At 36.5% G+C, this 24,513-nt stretch overlaps 5 protein-coding genes and 4 non-coding genes across 11 annotated transcripts; 6 read left to right on the top strand and 3 right to left on the bottom strand.

Moving 5' to 3' along the window:
* Nucleotides 1–797: 797 nt before the first annotated feature.
* LOC125211676 (partner of Y14 and mago) lies at nt 798–3,621 on the bottom strand. Its single transcript, XM_048111570.1, has 4 exons — nt 3,303–3,621; nt 3,111–3,230; nt 1,279–1,497; nt 798–1,194 (listed from the first exon to the last, which is right to left on the bottom strand). Exons 1-4 carry the CDS (start codon nt 3,480–3,482, stop codon nt 1,060–1,062), a joined length of 654 nt encoding a protein of 217 aa, XP_047967527.1. The 5' UTR covers nt 3,483–3,621; the 3' UTR covers nt 798–1,059.
* Nucleotides 3,622–4,171: 550 nt separating this feature from the next.
* LOC125215482 (transmembrane protein 87B) lies at nt 4,172–9,644 on the bottom strand. 2 transcript variants are annotated; one of them, XM_048116904.1, is made up of 6 exons: nt 9,443–9,634; nt 6,749–7,104; nt 5,397–6,336; nt 5,181–5,276; nt 4,777–4,913; nt 4,172–4,671 (listed from the first exon to the last, which is right to left on the bottom strand). In XM_048116904.1, exons 2-6 carry the CDS (start codon nt 6,937–6,939, stop codon nt 4,512–4,514), a joined length of 1,524 nt encoding a protein of 507 aa, XP_047972861.1. In that variant the 5' UTR covers nt 6,940–7,104; nt 9,443–9,634; the 3' UTR covers nt 4,172–4,511. The 2 variants fall into 2 exon arrangements, 1 of the variants encoding a protein (XP_047972861.1); XR_007175269.1 differs by having other exon boundaries at nt 4,531–4,671; nt 4,777–4,929; nt 9,443–9,644.
* A 1,621-nt stretch (nt 9,645–11,265) lies between these two features.
* Nucleotides 11,266–11,337, top strand: TRNAE-UUC. The gene has a single exon. It is a non-coding gene; the product is annotated as a tRNA-Glu (tRNA).
* A 1,057-nt stretch (nt 11,338–12,394) lies between these two features.
* Nucleotides 12,395–14,946, top strand: LOC125214382 (patatin-like phospholipase domain-containing protein 4). The gene is made up of 7 exons (XM_048115384.1): nt 12,395–12,834; nt 13,184–13,327; nt 13,496–13,568; nt 13,653–13,758; nt 13,828–13,924; nt 13,998–14,093; nt 14,164–14,946. The coding sequence occupies exons 1-7, from the start codon at nt 12,526–12,528 to the stop codon at nt 14,311–14,313; spliced, it is 975 nt and encodes a 324-aa protein (XP_047971341.1). The 5' UTR covers nt 12,395–12,525; the 3' UTR covers nt 14,314–14,946.
* On the top strand, nt 14,604–14,799 carry LOC125217262. Its single transcript, XR_007175679.1, has one exon. It is a non-coding gene; the product is annotated as a U2 spliceosomal RNA (small nuclear RNA).
* Nucleotides 14,947–15,968: 1,022 nt separating the features above from the next.
* LOC125217273 lies at nt 15,969–16,164 on the top strand. The gene has a single exon (XR_007175688.1). It is a non-coding gene; the product is annotated as a U2 spliceosomal RNA (small nuclear RNA).
* A 45-nt stretch (nt 16,165–16,209) lies between these two features.
* LOC125214383 (probable plastid-lipid-associated protein 4, chloroplastic) lies at nt 16,210–17,778 on the bottom strand. The gene is made up of 6 exons (XM_048115385.1): nt 17,439–17,778; nt 17,222–17,335; nt 16,997–17,092; nt 16,746–16,820; nt 16,592–16,659; nt 16,210–16,468 (listed from the first exon to the last, which is right to left on the bottom strand). The coding sequence occupies exons 1-6, from the start codon at nt 17,730–17,732 to the stop codon at nt 16,393–16,395; spliced, it is 723 nt and encodes a 240-aa protein (XP_047971342.1). The 5' UTR covers nt 17,733–17,778; the 3' UTR covers nt 16,210–16,392.
* Nucleotides 17,779–18,351: 573 nt separating this feature from the next.
* Nucleotides 18,352–23,141, top strand: LOC125213137. 2 transcript variants are annotated; one of them, XM_048113509.1, is made up of 10 exons: nt 18,352–18,815; nt 19,519–19,741; nt 19,895–20,042; nt 20,293–20,400; nt 20,763–20,920; nt 21,025–21,190; nt 21,270–21,406; nt 21,540–22,230; nt 22,309–22,421; nt 22,493–23,141. In XM_048113509.1, the coding sequence occupies exons 1-10, from the start codon at nt 18,590–18,592 to the stop codon at nt 23,010–23,012; spliced, it is 2,490 nt and encodes an 829-aa protein (XP_047969466.1). In that variant the 5' UTR covers nt 18,352–18,589; the 3' UTR covers nt 23,013–23,141. The 2 variants fall into 2 exon arrangements, with proteins under 2 accessions (XP_047969466.1, XP_047969467.1); XM_048113510.1 differs by lacking the exon at nt 18,352–18,815 and having other exon boundaries at nt 19,601–19,741; nt 19,887–20,042.
* A 194-nt stretch (nt 23,142–23,335) lies between these two features.
* Nucleotides 23,336–23,452, top strand: LOC125217298. The gene has a single exon (XR_007175710.1). It is a non-coding gene; the product is annotated as a U5 spliceosomal RNA (small nuclear RNA).
* Nucleotides 23,453–24,513: the final 1,061 nt, after the last annotated feature.

Raw genomic sequence — 24,513 nt, 5'->3', positions numbered from 1 at the left:
CTCTCTCTGTCTCGACTTAATTGTCACATTTTCATTTTGACATAAGAATTTAGATAGTAGTGTTTGGTACTTTTGTTAATGAAATTATTAATAATAAAGTAAGAGAAAGAATAAAGTAAGAGTGAGAATAAAGAAAAAAAGAGAAAAAAAATGAATATAATAAAAAAAGATAAGATGACAAAGTAGGATAGAAGAGTGAAGTAATTATTGTCAATAGAGTGAGTTATCTTTTTATTTTTTGTTTGTCTTTCAAAAATTTTCCTATACTAAAAATTGAAAAAGTTACTCTCAATATATTACTCACTTTTTTATTTTATCTCCTACGTATTTTATTTACATTTTTTCTTTTCTTTTTCTCTTCTATATTCTCTTTTATCTCTTATGCTACTTATCAATTTCTCTTTTTTATTTTTCCTACTTTATTCACTTTTTATTTCTTTATTTCTGGTACCTTAACTAATTTTGTAGTATGAAAACTTGTGTTGGCTACAATTCAGACTATTTTTTATGGACTTTCCTACTTTATTCACTTTTTATTTCTTTATTTCTGGTACCTTAACTAATTTTGTAGTATGAAAACTTGTGTTGGCTACAAATACAATTCCGACTATTTTTTATGGACTGATGGAGTATTAATTTATCAATGTGTGACAGGAATACCCATTTTGGATTTTAATTATATACTGCTATTGCAATCAGACATCAAAGCTTGTTGCTGTTGAAAGAAATTTTTCACAATTTGACTTTGAGAAAACAAACTGTTATTTACAATGCAGAAAGAAATTAACACATAATTATAACTTGATTAAATTTTGACAAAATCACCACCGGAAGAAAGAAATGTTCATCATGAAACAAATAACTAAAATCAGAATCCTCACTGAAAATGAAAAAGCCAGTTTCACTCTCACTCTAACAAATATGATACCAGCTACATCTGCAGAGTTCAATTCCTCTCTCTCTCTCTCTCTCCCTCTCTCTGATACAATCGCATCACAACATAAATGAGATTTTCATAAATTAGCTAGTTTGGCACAATCACATTAAGAAATCGGATGCTCATAGTTGGGATTTCTTATCTTCTAAGAGCTTCAACTCGTTCTGCCAACCTTCTAACTTGGCTAACTTCTCCAACTGTTCCTGTGTCATGTCTGCCTCGTGCGTTTTTTGCTGCTGGGCTTCAGTCAGCCGAATCTGAAAAGATAGAAGAAAAGTATCTCATGATTCTGCGTTCTGTGTTGGAATTATTGCATACGGCTGGTAGCATGTAAAATTTACCTTCTTTTTTAGAGCTCGAATCTTCTTATCAATATCTTGAACTTGATCTTCTGAATTCGAAGACTGGGTTGAGCCTGTAGATGGTGCAACTGACGAGGCACTTTCAGAAAGGGAGAGCGAGCTCATCTTTGATGAAGTTGACTCCAAATCTTCTGGCAAATCCTTGGAATTATCAGCAGACAGAACTTCATCTTGATCTGAATCCTTGTTAAGAGCAGCCTGTTACCAATCATGTTACCACAAGTTAGAGATATATAAGTCGAAGAAGCATTCTTCTCACCAAATCAACATAAACTATTGTTACACATGCCAGCACAATAGTGGAGTGTCATTCTTTTTAAATTTTGCAAGAGCTGCCTACGTATGAATTAGCTGTAAGGCTCATTCCTGCCATTCCACCCTTGACAATGTATCTATCACTCCCAGTAAGCATCGGCAGTTTCAACTAGCAATTAATTCATTTGGTTCATTATAAAGATAGAATTGATATCAATGTCCCGTGAGACTTAAGAAAACAAAACTTTACATGTCTTCTTAAATACACCTCACCTAACACATGTGTTGATTGTTTCTGAAAAGGCACCAAATTGATCAATGAGGTAATGGAGAGTGAGCCATCTTTTTAAATGATGAGGGTATAAGGATATTTTGTTGAGAAATTACCCCCAAATGAAACATCAATGAGTCCTACATTACTAACTGAGGTGCATCTTGATATTCAGCTTGATGAAACAAGAAACGTGCTTTAATGAACTAGTGCTGACAACATAAATGAACTAGAGACAAATAGCAGCAGCAACTTGACTGTACAAGTTGTGGTAGGGCAACTTATGTTTGGTTCGTCCTGGTCATGGCAGCTAGCTTACTCGTGAGTTTGACCACTAGTAGCACTATGCGATCATTCTGAGATTTGGTGAAGTCAAATGCATATTGATGTTTACATAGACATAAATTCATACTACTAATCTGGTCAAGCAAGTAAAATGCATTCTTGAATATTGCAAGTTCCGCAATCAATATTGGCAATAATTGTTTTTTAGGAGTGTGCTTGGAATTCATCTTAAGATGATCTCTCCATTGCCTAGCTCTATGTCATAAGGACTTGAATTTCAACAGCACGACAGACTTAAAAACAACAACTCTGAAATACTGTAATAATTAGTTTTCGGTTTATCCTTACGAGTTCATAAGGGAAACATCAAGAAAATAGCTCAGGATAGGTGCCCATCCACATCTGATCATTCATTTACTCAAGAGTCAAGACTCCCCAAAAATATGACACTTAGTAAATAGACTGATAAGAAATGTCCAGAATATCTTTTCCTTCGCACCTTGATTCATTGTTTTTGCAACAAACCACAGCTCTAGTTGCTCGCGCCCGTTGATTAAAAACAAAAGCATTTAGTCCAAAGAGATGCTTTGAATCATCATTAACCTAATGTAATGACCTACAAAAGATCCCATCCCCACAACAGCATCAAACAAATCCCTCTTCTGATATTCATGCATCAGCAATATGTGGCAGATCACAGTGTAATTTACAAAGTAATCATATCAAAATACACCACTCGCAGCAGAAAGGGCGAAAAGGATAAATGTTTAACCATCCAAGAACCCCAAAACCATGGCAATTACCTTCACTACAGAAGCCTAGAGTACACTTTACTTAAAACTTTTGAGTACTTCCAAAGTAAACTTCTTTCTAAACAAATTATCAACATCATTAACCAAGTTAGAGTCTTTTTCAAGTGATCCCCTAAATTGATAAAATCCCAAATTCAGTCGCCAAACTTTATAACAATTAGCAAATAGTAATATTAGTCACTTATTACCTGCTGACGCTTCTCTTTCTTCCTCTCATTCCTCTTAGCTGATTTCGACTTAGGTTTCGCTTCCGCCGCCGGCTCATATCCCGGCGGCACCTCCTGCATCGTCGACATCTCCTCCTTCCACTGCCGTCACAGTCAATTTCAGCATTCCGGATTTTAAAAAAAACAATCGAAATCCCTAGCTGCGAAACATACCATTGAGCCTTTGGATTTGTAGATTGGAACTTCATCCTGGGGCGTATGGCCCGCGCGTATGCGAATAGGCTTGCGTAGGGTTCCGTCGGGGCGGCGCGTGGGCGCCAAAATCCTCTCCCCTTCTTTTAGGGTTTGCTTGTGCAGCTCCGCCGGCGCATCGCCCGCGCCTCCACCGTTCATAGCTAATTAACTCGATTGAAAATTCAATTGATCTCGCCACTGCCGCCTCTGCGATTACGTATGCTTAACTCTGTTTATGAATTTTTTCCCTCAATTTTGATCCAAATATTTTAGAGGGAAATTGATTTTATTTTCAAATAAAAAAGGCTCAATTTATCCCTTACTACTAGGATTCCAACTATAATCTAATCCTATTTAAAGAAAAAAATATTTTATATACTCAATAATTATTGGGTGACGAAGATGTGTCTTAATTTTAACAATGAAGACACTTATTAAAGGGATAATATTTTACTAACCAATATGCAAGAAAAAAAGTGAATGAAAAATCAACATATTTATAGCTAACAGTTTTTCAGTACTGTTGTTAATAAATCTAAAATGATTACAAATTGACATAGGGAGATCGACATTAATAACTGAGCTAATAAACGTAAGGAAGTTGCTCGAGACAAAGTACATTGTAAATTATGTGATCTACAATCTACTATAGTCTCTAAAGCAATAAAATGAGTTAGGATTAACAATTTTCTCATACGTCCAAAGTGATTTATTTTTTCTCCCTCAGATATTGAGACAGATAACATGGATTTTACAAAGGCCATATTTTTACCAATGGCTGTGATTAAAATTCATGATTTTGGAGACAACCTTCGTCTTCATATTTAACATTCATCAACTCAAAAAAAAAAGGCAAAAAAATCACTACACGTACATAAATAAAGGTACAACTGTTGAAAAATTGCATGGTTTGTAAGTGACATATTACTACACAGTAACACAACAATACTACAAAACCTGACCTGACTAGCAATTGTCTGAATCCCATAAACAATATCGTTACAATCACACTCATAGAAACACATGAATTTCTGCAACGGATCAATGCTTCAATTTTGGCCTATACACTTTGAAAAAAAAATATATTGAATATGTTTATCGTGTCGAAGGTAGGTAGGTCTACATGAACATCCAAATCAGTTTGTTCTCTCTTAGTATTGCAGCCATTTTCCATCATTCACACAGCAACTATTCTTTTTTACCTTCTTCGGCCTCTTCTTGATCAGAAGTTTCGTCATCCTTGCTGTTTTGCTTCACTAGACCGATACTGCCTTTAGGTGTTTCTTTACATAACGATTCTGTTTCTTCTTCATCTGTGTCTCCTTCGTTATTCTCCATGTATGCATACCTGACACGGAGTTATGGAAAGTGAGCTGAAGAAAACCTAACAAAGATTATGCTCAAATTCATATAAATATAATTGTGCTCATTAAGCTAGAACTGTAACATGTACCTTTGGCAACTCTGCGAGGGGGCCCAAAGATAGCAGATTACGCAGAGCAAGGCAAATGCAAGAATATCCCAGAAAGCTGTGACAATCCAAGCATTCTGCCACCTTTCATTGAAGGGATCTGTTGCTTTGAAATAAACCTGCAGGGATTATATACTATGAGGTGTTTAAAACATAACTAATCACAAAACATCAGATAGTAAAGATACTGGGCAAACAAGAGTAAGCTGGTTGTATAAGATAAGTCTCGTAAAGAATATTCATAGTCTTAGAGATGAGCACAACATCCAATAGTTAAACTGTGTCGTAACATAATTTTAGGGGTGTCCATTATAAAACTCATTCATTTTGCTCTTCCCACAGAGAAGAAAATAATGGCAAGAGCCAAAGGTACACAAGGCATTTACCTCATATCCGATCCACACAACTGAAGCAATAACAGTAACTGCTAAAGCGTTTGAGAATTTTCTGTATATCTCCAATTTGACAGAGCTTCTTTTAGCCTGACAAAGGAAAACATAGCCATAGTTAGCACATGGATAAACTCGAGGAAAAGATGCAACATAATCACCGAATGGGAGTGCGAAAAACTTTCAATCAATGGGGATACCGGATATATATACCTGTAATTGCTCTAATGTTCTTGAAAGAGAAGTGAAAATCCATGAAATCAAAAATGCATCCAAAAATGCAACTGGGAGGACAAAAAACACTCGAACTCGCCCTGCAATGTCATTTATGCTTCCTACGTACTCAGCAATGTTAAGCATTTCTGTTGCCAAGAAGTAGGTGACTCCAACAAGAAGCACCTTTGTTGTTAGACCACCAAGGGTTGGACGCACAACACCGTAGCCCATAGAAACAGAAAGAATAAGGATGCGTGAAATAGTTCTTCTTATTGCTCCAATCGTAACGACCCAGGTTGTGATTCCAGCCGGCCTTGTACCAGAGCTATTGAAGTACGCATAGTCAAAGTACCAGAATGTCATCTCCAACAACCCAAGAGCTATAACAGAAGTGATGCAGTGTTGCAGCAGCAAAACATCGTTCCAGTGTCTCACATACTGGAAAACCCATATGCCACAAAGTATTGCATAAGCAATAGACATAAATACATAGAACTTCATCAGAGGGGCCATCCTACCAGGTAAAAAGCCGGTAGGGTTTCTCCACACTGTCCTTCCCGTTACCTTCAGTCCCTTGAGCTTTGGATCACACGTTATGAAGAATAAGTTGTACATCCCGGTTTTCTTTATGTTTACTTCTTTATTCTTTTTCAAATGTGCGGATAACATGTTTCCTCTAAACTGCACATTTATAACAACTGGCCAAATCTTATCAGTTGCTGACGGTGTTCGTATCACTTCTCCTTGTTTGCATCCTTCCAGTTTGGCAAGATCAGGGGTACAACAGATCGATCTCTGCCCACCATACGGAGATCCACCAATATTATCGCGATCAGATGCTTCAAAAATAACAGCCTGTACCAACCCACCGTTGTACGCCAGACTTGGATTATGCTCAGCAGCTTCTTTACTCCTCCAGAATGTTATGTTCTCGAATCTAAGTGAATTCAATTTTGAATTAGAACAGAGTAACAATGTGTTTAAGTGGAAAAGCCCTAAATCGTGCGAATCAAAAGACGCTAAACGAATGAACTATCACTTTGAGTGCATACGATCAACATAAGCACATGGAGGCATACAATTGACAAATTGTTGATGAATCTACTTCTCGAACACCTAATACACCGAAATTTAATCCAACTTTAGAGAAAATCAAGCCATTTCCCAACCGATTTCAGCTCAACTACAGAACTAAACTCTCACACGCACACATTACTCCAATGCATCACGTGTTACGATTTACAAACAGTAGCGTCAATGGCGTCGATCTAACAAACCCGATTACGTTTTCTTCAACTCAAAAACTCGATTGCCGACAAAATGTGATAGATCTGATCAGTAGAGATTACCTGATGTAAGAGCGGGCGTGCTGCGCGGCGGCGACGCCTTCGCTGCCGCCTGAGAGGAGATAAGCGGTGCCGACTTCTCGGAACGGATCTCGGTCGTAGCTGTGAATCGAGGCTTCAGTGAATGATATTAGCAGGAAGAAAACGAAGGATTTGAGAATGGCGGCGCGGCATTGGCCGCTGGCGAGGGCCATGGGGGGCGAGATTGAGGGCAGGAATAGCGGGGATTGTAGAGAGAGAAAGAGGGGAGAGAGATCGGCGGGGAGAATTTGGTGGCGAGGTAGAGTGGTGATACAGCAACTACGATTTCAGCATCAAACAATCATGTGCCACGCGCGTGATGATCTTGGCGTCGGTTACTGAAAGATATTTAACACCTAATAAAATTGTTAGTATAGTTAATTAAGTTTATAATATGTCTATTAACGAAAAATTAAATATTGCAATCCTTTCTCTTTGTATATTAGTCAAACATAGTCTAATAAGTTGGCATCCAATTTTTCATTTTTAGTTTATGTACACACATATTGGACTATTTTACAATTTTGATACTCCTTATTATACTAGTACATGATATTTAAAGTGATTGATTAATAACTTAAATATTACTATTAATTTAATATTTTAACACTATACTAAGTTATTTTTTATAGTAAAAATGTGAAACATTTAACATTTTTTTTTCTCAAATATGTTGACATTGCGATTTTAGTCCATAATTGGAGAATATTTCATTATTTGTTTATATTTTGCCAAAAATTTAGAGATTCACTGGAGTGTATTTTAATGATGTTAGGGTTTCATATCGACGGTGAATGGCAACGATATATTAGGGGTTTAAAATTGCATCATTCGATCTTCAAAATTCTTTATGGAGTATGGCCACAAAAATCATACTCCTACAATAATAATGTCCGATTCCAAAGGTGAAGTTAGCATCTGAATTCAGGCATGTGATCCTCCAATCGGTGAAGGTGATGTGGACAATCATTCAAGACAAGATGAAGGTGGTGGCCAAAGCTAATTTCTATTTTATGGGTTGAAACATTAATTTTGAAATTTCTAATTTATTACCCCTTTCTCCCCTTAAAATAGAAACTCTTTCATTTTTTATCCATTTCCTAAAAATAGAAACTTTCTATTTAAGAAAATTTCTCTTTCTAATAGCATCTTCAAAAGAAGAGGTAAATGGAGAGATAAAATTATCTAACTACCATATTTACTTATTTTTCATGAAAAATCATTCTCCTTAGGGAGAGATAAATGGAGATGTACATTTTATCATTTTGAAGAGGTATCTTTATTGAAGGTAAATGGAGATGTACATTTTATCATTTTGAAGAGATATCTTTATTGATGGAGAAGTAAAATTTTATAACTACCATATTTGCCTTCTTTTCATGAAAAACCATTCTCCAAGGGAGAAGTATCACACTTTATGTTTTTTAATGCATTTTGTACTATTATTGTATGTTTAAAAAATCATTTACCTTTCTATATACATTTTTCGTTTGGAGTATGTTTCTTTTTGGAATGGTATATTTCACTTTTTTAGGAGGTATATAGATGATATACCTCTTCTATTTACCTTTCCTTGTTGGAGATGCTCTAAGGAGGCGGAACCCATTTTCCATCCACACACTTTTCTTTCTATCTCTTTCTTACTTTCCTAATTTTGTATTATTAGTCATGTTGTGTGGACTTTATAACTACTAAAGAGAGAAATATTTATAAAGATATTTATCTATAAATATACAAACTTTTATTATATTCTGCATTTTTCTTAAATTTTTATTGTAAATCTGAATACGCTAACTTTTGTCTTTTCTGAACAACAATCATTAAAACAACATTTTTTTTAATAAAATTAAGTAAATTTACTATTAAAATACTATGAACTTTTGAACTATTGTGGTTTTTTCCCCCAACTTTAAAGATTTGAGATTTCTAAATTTTCTCCGATCATAAATTTTCTTTGAAACTTGCTTGAGCAAGCGTAATACAAGCGCATGCATGTGCTTACAACACGAACATAACTAACACGTACGGATTGAGATGTTTTTTTTTTAAATTGTGAAAAACACAAATTAAATGAAATATGGAAGACAAAATCAGAAATATCTCAATGCACAAAATATCATAAATTTTGTCATTTATTCAAGACACATAGTCTAATGTAATTCACATAAGAGCTGCTATCTAAAAAAAAGTTAAAGTCACTAAATAATTTAAATTTGATCAAAATTATTCTTCTTCAGGAGAAGGAGGTGCTATTTGAAAATTCTAAAGTGCATATATTTAAATTTGAAAAAACTGACACTTCAAGCAAAATTTAGAAAGTACTATTAAAAGTTTGAATATTTTTACAAGCAAATAATTAACAAATCTATTAAGTAGAGAAAAACATATCTATTAAGTAGAGAGAGTAGGAAAAGCTGAATCCCTTTACGTTCTTGCTAATACTATCATCTTTTTTATTTTGTAGGGTTAATTTGACCAGCACAAGTAACATTAATCTTTATGAGATTTCAACCGAAAAAGAAGAATAAATTTATTCCTAAATATACCCACAAAGACAGGAACTTGAAGAAAAAGACACAAACTTCTCTCAAGTCACCAAAGATTTGCTTCTTCAACATATATAGAGAGAGAGAATTTGTGATTGAGATCTTGAGGAGTTCTCAAAGAGAGACTTACAGGGCTAATTTGACAAGCTGGCCGCCTCCTGTGGCATGGCATCCTCACAGATCTAACCTCAATTTCTTTCGTCTCCGTATCATCAATGCACGCCACGTGTATTAAATACCAAGACCACTCATGGAGGTGGACAGAATGCCAAATTAGCTCTGCGAATTACCCTTGAGAAACCCTCCAGATAGATAGAACCATTTAGCTAGAAAGAGAGAGAGGTGAAGATTATAATTTATGAAGATGGAATGATAAATATATATACACATATAATATATGGTGTGTGAAAGAGATAATTAATTAAAGAGCCACCAAAGCCGACACACCATTATTTGGCATAATAATGTTTCCAAAGACAAAATAATATGCTGAATGATACTACATAATGAGTGTTACTCAATTGTACTATATATGTGACATAAATATTTCAAAATTCCAAATGACTGAACTTCAAAGTGAGTGTTTAAGCAGTAGTGTCATATCACTGTTTTGGCATATATATGTGTGTGGAAAGATGGAGAAAGTCTGATAAAGAAGAGGGAGTGTATTTCTTTTTATGAGAATGAGTTTGTTGATTGTGGGATGAGAAAAGGTGTTTAGTGGTGCTGACTTTTTTGGGTAACAGTAGATATATAGAGAGTTAGTGGGCTTCTTTTCGATGCATGAGCGTGCATGGTGTTTGTACTATCTGTGGGGGCAAACTGCCCTTTCTTTTCCTTGTTTGAATCATTTTTTCCCTTCTTACCAACTTACCCTAAAGGCTTTTCAATTTTAGCTCCTGCTTTCGATGCTTGTACCGTACAATCGAGATAGACGATGTTTCTCGCATATACGAGAATGAGATGCCGTATTATACGCTGAGGAACCAGTAAAGGGTACTCATATAGAGTCGTCTGATTATTGGTATTTTGTGTAGAATAGTCGCCAAATGTCGTATTCTCACACAAAATAACTAGCACGCAGTATTCTTGTAAAGTCGTCAGATTATCGTAATTTGTGTAAATAGTCGCCCAATGTCGCACTCCCTCCGTCCCAGGTAATTTGACCCATTTCACTATTACCATTTTCGGTAGTGGACCTCATATTCCACTAACTCATTCCTATTCACATTTTATTATAAAACTAATATATAAAAGTAGGACTCACATCCCACTTAACTTTTTCAGCTCATTTTTCATTACATTTCTTAAAACTCGTGCCTGGTCAAAGTGAATCGAATAATCCGGGACGGAGGGAGTATTTCCCAAGTGGAGGAATTAGTGGGGGGTATTCTTGTAAAGTCGTTTAATTATCGGTAATTTGTGCTAATAGTTGTATAATGGAACCAATAGGGCTGCATAAGATATGAATGTTGTGTTTGGTTAATTGGATGTAAGAAAAGAGATTTGTAATTCTGTAATTAGGGGTGGTGAAGCTTAGTTTGACCAAGGATGCTGAAGTGCTTTATTGACTTGCTGCAAAAGCAGAATGCAAAATGGAATGCTATTGTCTCCCACTTAATTACTAGGTTTAATGTCAACTTATTAAACTGTTGCTAATTTGATTACACTACCCTTGCGTCATCCTATGCGCTTTGTGGCATTTTTATGAAAGGCTTATTTCTTTTATAAAATTCAATGATTCGACAAAAAATCAGGTTGGAAAATGAGAATTTATGAAACCATCTGTGCGGCGTAAGAGTTTGAGACGTGAAATTTTATCAACTTTTAGATAGGTATAAACATTTTATAACATGTGGTAAATTTTTTGTTTGAGTCGCTTTCTTCTGTATTTTCAAACATAATTATGGTAAAATATATTATATTTTATAATTACAAGAAACTTAACATAAATCCGTTGTCGTCCAGCGGTTAGGATATCTGGCTTTCACCCAGGAGACCCGGGTTCGATTCCCGGCAACGGAAATTTTTTTCCAACAAAATGATTTTTACAGTATTTATTTAATTATAAGTCGAAATTATGGCAAACATTTTGCATTTGGATTTGTTCAAACGTACCTGGTTTCTTCATCTTCAATAGTTTATACTTTATAGTAAAAAGATAGGCTATGAAGAGTTAACGATATTTGTTTTGAAACATTATTTGTTGACTTTGTATATTAGCATATATTTATACATTAAGTGTTCATATTTTGTACTACTATTCATGATTGTGATTAGAAGTGTGAATTTAATTTTACAATTGTAAAGGACAAAATGTATTTGTTTTCTAATAAGAAAAGTCAGTACTGACACAAAATTTGAATCCTTATACTCCCCCGTCCCTCATTAGGAATAACACTTTGATCGAACACGGATTTTAAGAAATGTAAAGAAAAGTTGGTTGAAAAAATTAGTGGAATGTAAGACCTACTTTTTTATATTAATTTTATAATAAAATGTGAGTGAAATGAGTTAGTGGAATGTGAGACCTACTTACCATTTATGGTAAAAATGAAATGCTACTCTTAATTGGGGATGAACCAAAATGGAAATTAGTAGCAACTCTTATTCGGGGACGGAGGGAGTATAATTCAAAGCACACGATTAAACTCGATGAATAATCAATCCGAAATATCTTAAAATTCGAGGCCAAAAACCGTAACCTTTTCTAGATGAAAATTGAAAAAAAAATCCACATATTTTATAAAACTCTTATTGTGATTAACATACGTATCAGAATAGAAATATTTAAATAAAATTATAATTTGATACACTAATGTTTAATCTTAATCTCATGTGCATTGAAAAATTCGAAACTTTGGATTTATTCTATAACAAAGAATACTAAAAAATCGGAATTCTGATGATACAAACTCGATGATGTTCAAATATTAAAAAAATCAAATTTAATATCTAGGTTTAATTAGTCCGATTGAATTATCTGTATTATGGATAGGCATAGGAATATAGGATACATGATACACTATTTGCGTTGACCAAAAGATAAAAAATACGACCACCAAAAGTTGTGTCGGTTATTATAGTTAAAAAGATTCCAGCCTCTCAGATTCCGAAACAAACTAAAATTAGAAAGATTTTCATCCTGAAATTACATACTGAAAGCGAAAGAGAAGAGAAAAACAAAAGAAAGATCCTTGCAACATCTACCCAATGAAGAGAAAGGCAATATTTTCGATGTTTCTGAGGCCGCCATTTTCAAAGGAGGCCACCCGCAGACCAATCACGGCGGCCATCTCTTTCTCCACCAAAGCCAGGCTGCCGAAGGACGAGGGGACCGCGGCCGTGGTGGAGGACCCGGTTAGGCCGGGCACGGTGTGGGAGCAAGGGAAGAAGGACGTGGAGGCGGAGCAGAGGCGGAAGGCCGTCACCAGCCCCGGGTTTAGCTTCTCTGCCGCGGGGCACTTGCTCCCTTACCATCTCGGGGCGGCTCGCTTCCTCATTCAGAAAGGCTATATCAAGGTTGCTACCATTTTTCAATCCATTTTCTTCAATGATCAAGTTTGTGATTGATTAATGCCTAATAAAAAAGATTGGTTTTTAACATCAAATTTATGTCAATTGTTTAAAAATTTGGCATCACCACCTGCTGAGGATTTGCTGATTTTGGATTCTTGCTGTCTGATTCTGTCATCCAATTTGCTAGGATTCTTTGCTGAGAATTTGGCATTCTTCATGGTTTGCTGAAGTTTGTGGGGGATCAACTCTGTCCTAATGCACTGTTAATAATCTAATTGAGGCCATTATCAATTTATCATCACTAGTCTTGCCTATTTTTTTCATGATTTTGATCTTCTTTTTGGGGAGACAGGAAACAACACCATTGGCTGGTTCGTCTGCCGGTTCTATTGTGTGTGCCGCGATTATCTCAGGAGAAAGCATGGAGGAGGCACTGAAGGCTACCAAGATAGTGGCTCAAGATTGCAGGCTTCGTGGGACTGCATTCCGTGTTGGGGTATTTACACGCCTACCCTTATGTCGAAAAACTCAACCTACCACATTAGACTTGTCATGAATCTAAAATTGGACAACCATAGCAACTAGCAAGCACAGCTGTTAGAATTAAGAACATGACCTTATGACTCAATTGAGATGTTTTTGTTTGTTTATTTGTTTGGCTCAGGCTCTTCTTAGAGATTTTCTGGACCGGTTTCTGCCAGACGATGCTCATATCAGGTCGAATGGAAGAATTCGCGGTGGGTACAGTTATTTTAGTATCTCACACTATTCTTGGATAAGAAGGTTTTTGATAGAATTTTGTTGTGGTGGTTTAATGGCAGTGGCTGTGACGGAGATTATGTGGAGGCCGAGGGGCGTGCTTGTGGACTACTTTGATTCGAAAGAAGATCTCATCAACGCAGTCTTCACCTCATCTTTTATTCCCGGGTAAGAGATTCTAATTCACCTCTTTGAATGGAACAGTTTTTTCTACTGATAAAAGTGATCTTGATGCAGATATCTTGCTCCAAGGCCGGCAACAATGTTCCGTGATCGTTTATGTGTAGACGGGGGTTTGACACTGTTCATGCCGCCTACCTCTGCTTCTCAGACGGTATAATATGTCCGTCTTCAATGAAAAGATGATGATGCTTTATGTTTGCTTGAACAGAGCTCTGCCTTGACAGGTGCGTGTTTGTGCGTTTCCTGCTGGTCGTTTGGGGATGAAGGGAATCGGGATTAGCCCCGACTGCAACCCAGAGAACCGCGCTGGTGCGCGAGAGGTAACATTTGGATGCAACTTCTGAGGTTCCCATGGTGACAAGAAATAACATTTGTGTGTGTTTGTTTTAGCTTTTGAATTTGGCGTTCCAGCCGGCTACAGACGACGTTCTAGATAGGTATTTCGAGCTTGGATATGTGGATGCAGCTGCGTGGGCCGAGAAGAATCCAGTTGATGAAATAGTTCGACAAGACAAAGATGACCGTCCGACGAACAAGTAACTGGAAAAATCAGCCATCTGATACTTGTTTGAGTTATTTTTCAATACAAAGAAAGCAAATTGTGTAAGAATAGGGATAGGGATGTGTATATTTATTTTTCCTAAATATGTAGTACTACTACTTTTTTGAATCTATAGAGTTATTTAAACTACAAATTGCCATTCATTTTTGTTCTTGCCTTTTTCCAGTTCATGTAAAATAAGAAAACTTATTATCCCACATCGGATAGGAGAATGAAGTTATCTTAAAAAACTAAGTATAAAAGAGGAGGTGCGTAGATGTTGGAGCTCATACCTTTCTCGGCCTTTTGGCTAAGATCAAGTGTAGTATCTGTTCTTATCAGTTTAATATCTGATATGTGAGCAACTGGCTCACACGATATTAAATTTATTTTTTGAGGGGGAAGGCCCATCAAAGTAGCTTGCTACTTGGGCCTTCAAGCGTCGCCAATGCGTTGCACTATTGCACGGGCCTGGCGCAACCCACCAATTCAATTTTAATCTTTACTTTGTTAACTTCTTTTGGTTGCATCCAACAACTCTTTATAATATTTAACAAATGTCATTGTACTCTTGTTTGATATTTTGGATGTTTTTCTATTGATTTGATAATAATTATGAATTCTTGCTGTCTGATTCTGTCATTCAAGTTGCTAGGATTCTTTGTGTGAGTTTTTCATTCTTCATGCTTTGCTGATTTTGGATTCCTGCTGTCTGATTCTGTCTGTCAATTCTAGGATTCTTTGTGGGGTATAAAGTAGGTCCTAATGCATTCTTTGTGAAACAAGAGGGAATGAAAGAACTTTAATGAAGACAGACATATAACAAAGAACAAATCCTCTCTCGAGGCTACAAATTTCTCCATCCATGGATTGCTTCCGGCCAATAATGATATCCTCCAAAGAGTTCCTTGCCTTGTAGCATCATCAGTTTTTAGATTTCAATTTCTTAGCACCATTCACAAAGAGTTCCATGTAAAACAAAGAACAAATCCTAGTCTCTGAAGATCTATGAACTGAAACAAAGACAAAAAAAAAAATAAGTGTTTCACTCAATAGCACCTAATTGTTCTTTATTTGTGTTTATATTAAGTGCTTCTCCTTGTAGTGTATTTTTGAAATTGATTAATAGTATAACTGATTTTGCGGAGATTTACATAGTTGGTTTTCACATATAGGTTTATAAGCATTGCAGGTTTGCAACTTAGCTTTTATAGTTGGCTTGAAGAATTGACTTCATTCTCATTTATAGATAAATTTTACTGTGAATGCTTCACTAGTTATTCTGCCTTCTTATGTGTTTGTGGATAATAAGAAGAAAAAGGTTGAGTTTCATGATCAAACAGACCATGAATCCAAATTTGGGACAGCCATAGCTCTGGGAAAGCATAACTGTAAGAATTAAGAATATGACATCAAGACATTGAGCATATATGGAAGTTCAGACCACTTTACAGTTTAGTTGAGATGTATTTTGTTTGTTTTTTTTGGCTTAGGTTGTTCTTAGAGAATTTCTCGACCGATTTCTGCCAGACGATGCTGAGTACGCGGTTGAATTCGAAACATGAAGGGTTCATATTATCCCACATCCAAGATGAGAAGATAGTTTTATTTGAAACAATGTTATAAAAGAGGAGGTGCGTAGATGTAGAAGCTCATACCTTTCTCGGCCTTTTGGCTAAGATCAAGTGTAGTATCTGTTCTTATCAGTTTAATATCTGATATGTGGGCCATCGGCTCACATTGTATTAAATATATTTTTTGAGGAGGAAGGCTAATCAAAGTAGCTTGCTGCTTGGGCCTTCAAGCGTTGCCCATGCGTTGCACTATTGCACGGGCCTGGCGCACCCCACCAATTCAAGTCCAATATTTTAACATGTAAAATCTGAAGATGAAAATGTGAAACTATGTTTCAATAGCAGTTAATAAATTTGTGCAATGCTGTTTCTTTTTACACAAGGACTTGAGTTGATAGGCTATATAATACAATGAGCAAAATATGTAAAGTTTCCTATGATGTATGTGAAAAAAGGAAAAGAAGTGTAACACAAATATATGAAGAAGCCAAAATCCTTGCTTGATCATTTAGAAGGTATTCTATACGAAGGATCGATCATTTTGAGAACGAATAGATTGCCTTTGTCACCTCTCGAAACTCTGCAATAACCGAACACACAAATAATGTAGTACTCCACTTAATAATCTGACAAAGGGTAGAACTGGAAGCCAACTTAGTTGAGACATGAAAATGTTAGAATCTGGGATTTGTGTTTTTATTACCTCAACTCTTGATCCAAGTAGGTGATCTCAAGCTCGCCCACAGCAGTCTCGGGAGCCTTAACAGGTATCTGCATTATCACAATGCTACTACTAAGCATATCATATATTGGTGATGATCATCATCACAATGTGTGTCTATAATTTCTTGACTTACCAAACCTCCAATCTTGAAATAGTCGAACTTGACAGCGACTTTCTTGGGATTCAGAGGTGTCAAATCTGCAGTGACCTGTACAACATCATATATATATGTATATGTATATGTATATGTAAGACACATTTAAGAAGATCAAAGCCAAATAAGCAGTAACAAGACGTTTACTTTTATCAATCCATCCTAGTATGACTTAATGAAGTTTGGTATGAATTTGCACAAGACTGTATAAACTATGAGTTGTGGATGACCTGATTGAAGAAGGGCGCGGATTCCATGTTTTGAGCTCGAAGGATATCTGCGTTGATTGCTTGAAAGTTCCTTCTACTTCTCAACAATTTAGGCCTCTGCAAATCACAACTATATATCTCAAGAGTCTCACAAACTAAAACAAACCATCATTAGCAGTGCAACTACAACATTCTATCATTGTATACATTATACATTGAGAAATGGAGATGTGAAGGGAATCATACAGTGGTCTGCAAAATAGACTGTGAAGTGGTGTAGATAAGCTCCCACTTGCCATTGAGCAGATCAGATTTGAGAGGCTCTTTTGTTGGATTTGCAGCTTCTAATTTCCGAGCTATCTACAATTTAAACACATCAAAAAAAAAACCATTTCAACTTTTTTGTAAGCAAAAGATAATGCCAATACTACAAATTTAGCAAGAAACTGGAAAGAAATTCAACCTGATCGATGAATTGCTGATCTTCAGGGGTGGCTTCGGCGCCGCGGTCGAGGGGCTGGATAGCCTCTAGAAGCTCTTGCTTGATGGGTTCTGGATTCTTGGTTTTGTTGTTGTTGAGGAAGCCAGTGAAGAAGGACACATTTGCTCTCCATTTGAGCAAAACTGGTGGAGTAGGAGAGGTTGACAGAGAGGTGCTGTGGTTGCTGGCCGGAAAAGGGGCGGCGGCGGAGGGGTGGTGGAGCAAAGAGGAGGTGGAGTGAGTGGTGAAGGGTGGGGAGAGAGTGGATAAGGCCATCGGAGTTGTGGTTTCAGTCTTTGTTACTCATACTCATCAATTGTACTTGTTGGTGTTTTTTGTTTTTGTTGTTTTTTCTTTTTATTATTTTGGACGCAATAAATAATTCATCAACCACTTTTTTTTTAGATTTCAAATACTAAAAATAATCTGGATTTGAAAGAAAAAAAATACCTCCTGATTTATGAATATTATTTTTGTTGTCATTCACGTGATACATTGATGTATTTGAAATCCCATTTGATTTTATTCAATTATTCAATTTTGATTTTGCACAAATTAATCAAATGTGTTTACTTCTTTTAAATCATGCAAATAATTCATTGAATTGAACAGTTTTAGTCTTTTAGATATTTCCACACATGTTTTTAGACGAATAAATAATTCAGCACGTGGTAATGAAAGAAAACTATTACTCCACTCCAAACCAATATGTTTTGGAGTAGGTGAGAGGATTTCCAATAAATCTTGGTGATTAATAGTAGTTTCATAACTTAACTCTATAATCAGCATTAAAATTAAAAAAAACACACACATAAAATCTATCATCGTCATAGTTTTTATTAAAATAAAAATCTGAACTTTTTCATGGTAACTTATTTTTTTAGCCGTACAAAATGGCCCAACTTTCTCTCAGCTCAGCGTTTACTTCTCGAAGTAGCTAGCCCTTGGCTGCTTCCTTTAATCATCTCTTCTTGCTAATTCGTCGTTTTCAGCAATGTTTATCTCTTTGCCCATAATCCTAAATCAAGAATTTAAAGAACGCATCTTGAAAGCTCAGACAACAAATCATTCCTCTCTGGCAAACCTGGGATCATGAAATCTTGATTATTGGGGAGAGAATCTTAGTCTGAAACATGCTCTCTCGGTTCCCACCCGAATCACCTCACACAATAAGCCTAACCCCTAAATCTTCTTCTGCAACTTCACATCATAAGCACAAGAATCAGCTCTTCAAGATTGCTTGCTGTGTAAAGAATGGTTCCTCTGATTCTCCAAATTCCTCGGATAACAGATTTGGATTCAATCTGGTGGGGCAGTCTCTTGGGGCTATGAATTGGAAGCTCAATGATATTGATGCAAGTGAGTTTCAGTTTCTTGGTTTTGTGTGTGTGTGTGTTGGTGTTTGATTTTGCTGCTTAATTTATGGCCTTTGGAGCAATTGAAACTAGTTTATTCATTATGGTATGAGGTTTGCTTGTTTTCTGATTGTTTGCCAGCAATAAGTTTCTAGAATATGCTACAAAAAGTTGTTCTATATTCTATTGTATGCAATAGAAAAAACCATGTGAAACTTGTGTAGTTGAGAAAGGTGTTTGTAGAATCAAGAATATTAAGTAGTTCAAAAGGAAAGTTGCATCCTTTATATCTCTTTCATGCTGACTGACCATTTAATTCTTGATGATGGATCGAAAAGGAATTGAATATCCGTCTTGCTGCGTAATCATGGTACTAGGAGAGTAAGTAAAACTGTAAAAGTTGCTTGTTAGACCTATTCAAATGATCAACAAAAGAGGGGTGTAAGAGAGTAAACAATGTATGGGAAGGAAAGATAGGAAGTGCTTAGCGTTTCCGAGGCCTAAAAACTACTATCTAATAAGTATATACTTAAGATATTGTCTATGAAGATGACATTTTACTAGAATATGTACTTTCTTCAGATGTATTTCCTTCTTGCCAAACAGTTATGTCTTTTTCTGGTCGGGTTGTTTTTACTTATCATGTGATAATTCCAGAGAACTATATATGTTCCTATATTACAACTAACGTCTTTTTTGGTTGACAGATTCAATGCAAGAGTCAGTTACCCAATTGCTATCAAAGACTCAAAACTTTTTGAATGAAGTGGCTTCTCCACTTGTAAAGTCTGTTCATGATCGAAAGCCTAGCCCTCAGAATGACACTGAAGATACAGATGATATATTTATGATTGAACCGACTGTTGATTCAAGAACTTCTGGAGGGGAGCTTTCTGAAGCTGCCATCGTTTCCATTGAACAATTTAGCCGGTAAAGTTACTGTTTTTCAGTTTTTTCCATCCTTCATACTTGTGCATTTTTCTTTCCACATTATGTGTATAGACAAGGTTAAAAATTGAAGCAATACATCTTGCTGGTATGGAGGAATTAATTTTTGACTTTTCCCACGTCTAAGATATGCAGGATGAATGGATTGACAGGGCAGAAAGTGCAAAGAATATTTAAAGCACTTGTTCCAGAATCAGTTTATAACGATCCACGTTATTTGGTGGAATATTGCTGCTTCAGGTTTTTGTCAAGGAATAATGTTGAAGTTCATCCGAGCCTCAAGGTCAGTGCAGTTGCTTCATTGTTTCCCACAAAGTTCATATGTATAATATTGCATTTTTCCCTTCTTATGTTCACGGTCATACCTCATGCCACTCTGCTCACACTCCATTATTCCTTCAAACGTTCAGACTCGACCACTAACTCAATGTTCTCCGACTTCTCATTTCAGTACACCCTTTTCTCTTGTGTTAGCTGGAGTTGCTAAGTTATTGGCATTCACTTATAATTAATCTTTTTGCTTCTGATACCAGGAACCTGCGTTTCAGAGGCTAGTTTTTATAACTATGCTTGCATGGGAGAATCCACTTCGACAAGGGAAGGGTAACCGACTCAAATCATTCAAATGGAGTCATTTTCAGGTATTGCCTATCTGTTCGGTTTTCCTTGTACTATAGTCATTTAACCGATTACTTGCATATTGCCATCTTATTGTTGCTTTTGCTAAATTAGCTTCTCAAAGTATATTCCATGTATCATCTTCCAACATTCTTGTGTATTGCCTTGAGTATCATATTTTCAAGAAATGCTACCCAATTTTTATCATGCATTATTGGAGGCCTATGAGGAAATCTGCCTTGTTCAACTGAAATTCTAGAAATGCAGAAAATCTAGGGTTCAAACTATTCTCGTAGAAATGGTGAAATGTGACAAATATTCTCTTTTACAAGACATATACAGACATTGAGATGTGTGACCAAAGATCTGTTTTTCGAACTTGTAGAAGAAGCTCGTGGGAGAAGAGGCTTTTATTCGCATTGCTCCTGCTGTTTCTGGTGTAGCTGATTGTCCCACTGCACATAATCTTTTTAAAGCTTTAGCTGGTGACGAAAAGGGGATCTCGTTTAGCATATGGTCCACATATATTACTGAACTTGTCAAGTGAGCATATTTTTCTCGATTTTGGTACTGATGCCTTATGTTTCATGACCGCGATTGATTTCTATCACGAATCTTGACAGTATTTGTTCCTTCCCAATTTATAGAGTGCATGAAGGCCGGAAATCACATCAATCCCAGGAGACCTTACAATATCCTAAGGAAAAAATCCTTTGTCTTGGTTCCAGTCGAAAGCAGCCTGTTCTAAAATGGGAAAAGGACATGGCATGGCCAGGAAAGGTCACGTTGACCGACCATGCACTTTACTTTGAGGTATTGTCTTCGAGTGAATAGAGTGATTTTGATGCTAATTTTTCTTAGAACCTTTTTTGAGTAATGGTTTTTTATTCAGGCAGCTAGCTTGGTCGGATCGAAAGAATCTGTAAGGCTGGATCTTACTCATCCCAATTCAAGAGTCGAAAAGGCAAGAGTGGGACCCTTGGGATCAAACGTTTTCGACTCTGCAATCTCCATCACATCTGGTCCGGAGTGAGTAAGCTTCTCTGACCTTATTTCCAGTCAAATTATGTATCAGAGTTTGCTTGAAATCTTCCTATTTCAGTCAAAAATAGCAGACTCGAAGTTGACGTTTCGTATAAGCTTTAAAAAAATTTACTTGCAGGTCTGTGTCGTTGGTTCTTGAATTTGTCGATTTAGGTGGTGAGGTGAGGAGGGATGTATGGTATGCATTCATAAGTGAAATTATCGGATTATACAAATTCATACGCGAATATGGACCTATGGATAACGATGAGTCGGTGTATGACATATATGGTGCTCACAAAGGGAAGGATAGAGCCGTTGCTCATGCCATAAACGCCATTGCTAGGCTTCAAGCTCTCCAGTTTATGAAGAGGACATTTGACGAACCTTCTAAGCTGACTCAGTTTTCATATTTGCGCAATGCACCATACGGGGAGGTCGTCCTTCAAACCCTCGCCGTAAATTTCTGGGGCGGGACGGTAATCAAGAAACTACCGGACATCGACACTGAGCCAGAGGAGGCCCTTGTGAGACCCAACGGTGAGGCTTCTGAGAGCAGCAGCCATGTTTTTGACATAGACGGAAGTGTCTACTTGCGGAAATGGAGGCGGTCAGCGTCGTGGGGAACTAGTGCTTCGTTAGCCTTTTGGAAGAATGCTTCGATCAGACACGGAGTTGTGCTTAGCAAGAACCTCGTCGTGGCTGACATGAGTTTGGTGGAGAAGGCGTCGATGACTTGCAGAGACAAGTCCAAGGTAGTTGAGAAAACTCAAGCAACGATAGATGCTGCCATGATCGAAGGGATTCCCAGTAATATCGACCTTTTTAAGGTTAGTTCTATCAACTCTCTTCTTCGTAGTTTCAATAAAAATCGAATCTTGAAAATGTGATTGTGTTTTCCTTGGCAGGAACTTGTGCTTCCTCTAACTCTCACTGCTAAAAATTTCGAGCGGCTTAGGCGTTGGGACGATCCTCTCGTTACAGCGTCCTTTCTGGGACTTGTATATACACTTATCTTTAGGTAATCTTCAATCTCTCCCTTTTACAAAATCTTCAATCTCATTGACGAACTCCCATGTGGCTTGATTTCAGAAACCTAATGTCTTACATATTCCCGGTGACGTTAATGATGTGCGCGGCCGGTATGTTAGTACTAAAGGGGCTCAAGGAGCAAGGTCGGCTTGGGAGATTCTTCGGGAAAGTTACTATATACGACCAGCCTCCATCGAACACGATCCAGAAGATTATTGCTCTGAAGGAAGCCATGCGCGAGGTGGAGAAGTCGCTCCAGAATGTGAACGTCGCGCTGCTCAAGATTCGCTCCATCATTCTCGCAGGGCACCCTCAGGTGACGATGGAGATCGCGCTTGCGCTGCTGGTTGGCTCGACCGTTCTGCTTCTGGTGCCGTTCAAGTATGTGCTTGCATGCTTGATTTTTGATGTCTTCACGAGGGAGCTCGAGTTCAGGAGGGGGATGGTGGAGGCGTTCGACAACTTCTTGAAGGAGCGGTGGGACGGGGTGCCGGCGGCTCCCGTTGTTGTGCTGCCAGTGGAGGAGAAGGAAGAGGAGGAGAAGAAGCAAGTGGAAAAGTTGAAACCAGAAAGAAGTTAGTTTTAGCATGGATTTTCTGGTTATGTTTTTTTTGGGTAATTTCTGTTTTTGAATAGATCTGATCACTAACATTTCTTGAGCTGCCAAATGCTCTGTTTATATGTTGCAATCATAGTTACAATTTGAACTTTTTGTGTGAGCCAAAATTTATAGTACTAGTAGTACTATGTATTTCTTGAAATACATTTTTTTTAGTGCAAAGGATCCAAGGATGATGTGTATTCAGTGAAAGAAGCCAAAATATCCCACATCGGAAGTGAGAGACAAAAGAGTAGCCAAGCGTTAGTATAAATAAGGAGGCGAATAACTTTACGGAATCACGCAGCCGCGCGTTGAGCACATAGCGAACTATTCTTTCGCCTTTTACTAAAGAATACCGTGTGCTTGTCGCTTATAAGCGGCATACGCCTCTTTTTGGAGGGGTCTTTCTGAAAAGGAATCCCCCAGCAATATTAGTTGTTTAAATTGTCATGTCATCGTTATTCTTATTTAGAGAGTGAAATGACGAGAAATCTTACCATATGAATAAATCATCCAATAAAACATTGATATTTAACACCAACATGCAACAGAAGCATATACAAATTCATACTATGTTCTTTCTTCGAGAAACACCATTTTAAGAACACAATTGTTTTAGCTCACACAAAATTATACAAACTCGAAAAGAGAATACTTTCCTGAATCAACACAAAAACAGAAAACAATGTTTAATTAGTAGTAATATAAATCTAAATATGATACAAAATTTATACTAGTACTATGTATTTCTTGAAAGGAGCCAAACACAGTCCACACACGATACGATATAACGTGTGTTAATATGATAATATCACAATAACGGCTTGAACCTGATTTATATGATTAAATCTGATTTATACAATAAAAAGTTGTTTTACAAAATTTGAACCTAATTTACACAAAACCTAAAGTATAACTATTTAAAAAAAAAAATAATAATAGTATTTTTTTAATTTATGAATGTCCCTAATTCAACCCAAAATTATTGTGTTCCTAACAAATCAATTCAATGTGAAAATGAACTAAGTACGGTTTTGATCAAACTCATTTACTTGTACCTAATCGCGTCAAGTTTTCATATCATATAAAAAGTTGCAGCTCCAATTTGAATTAATGCCTTCGCTGATACCCCGAAATCGTATTTCATTTTTGTTCAATCATCAGAAATGACCTCTATCTATTTATGGTAAATTTATATTTTTAAAAATTGAGTCACATCTTTCACAAAAATTACTCTAACCACTATTTCTCTCTATCCCCCTCTTACTTTACAATTTTTTCCATTATAAACCTATATCGTGCATTGATAAAATTATATTTCACGGATGATTGAATTACAATAAAAAAAATTCCTTTTATTTGATTGTGTATTTCCTAAAATTAAACAAGTTTGAAATTTGAAAGTTAGTGCAAACTTGCTAAAACGGTCGAATTTTTGAAACCAAAAGAGTTAAAAAAACAAGGCGGGTTTAGATATTTC

The sequence above is a fragment of the Salvia hispanica genome, chromosome 3 (assembly GCF_023119035.1).
Source record: "Salvia hispanica cultivar TCC Black 2014 chromosome 3, UniMelb_Shisp_WGS_1.0, whole genome shotgun sequence".
NCBI classification, from domain to species: domain Eukaryota; kingdom Viridiplantae; phylum Streptophyta; class Magnoliopsida; order Lamiales; family Lamiaceae; genus Salvia; species Salvia hispanica.
Note: the sequence above shows the minus strand (reverse complement) of the source record. Positions and strands in the feature narration are given on the sequence as shown.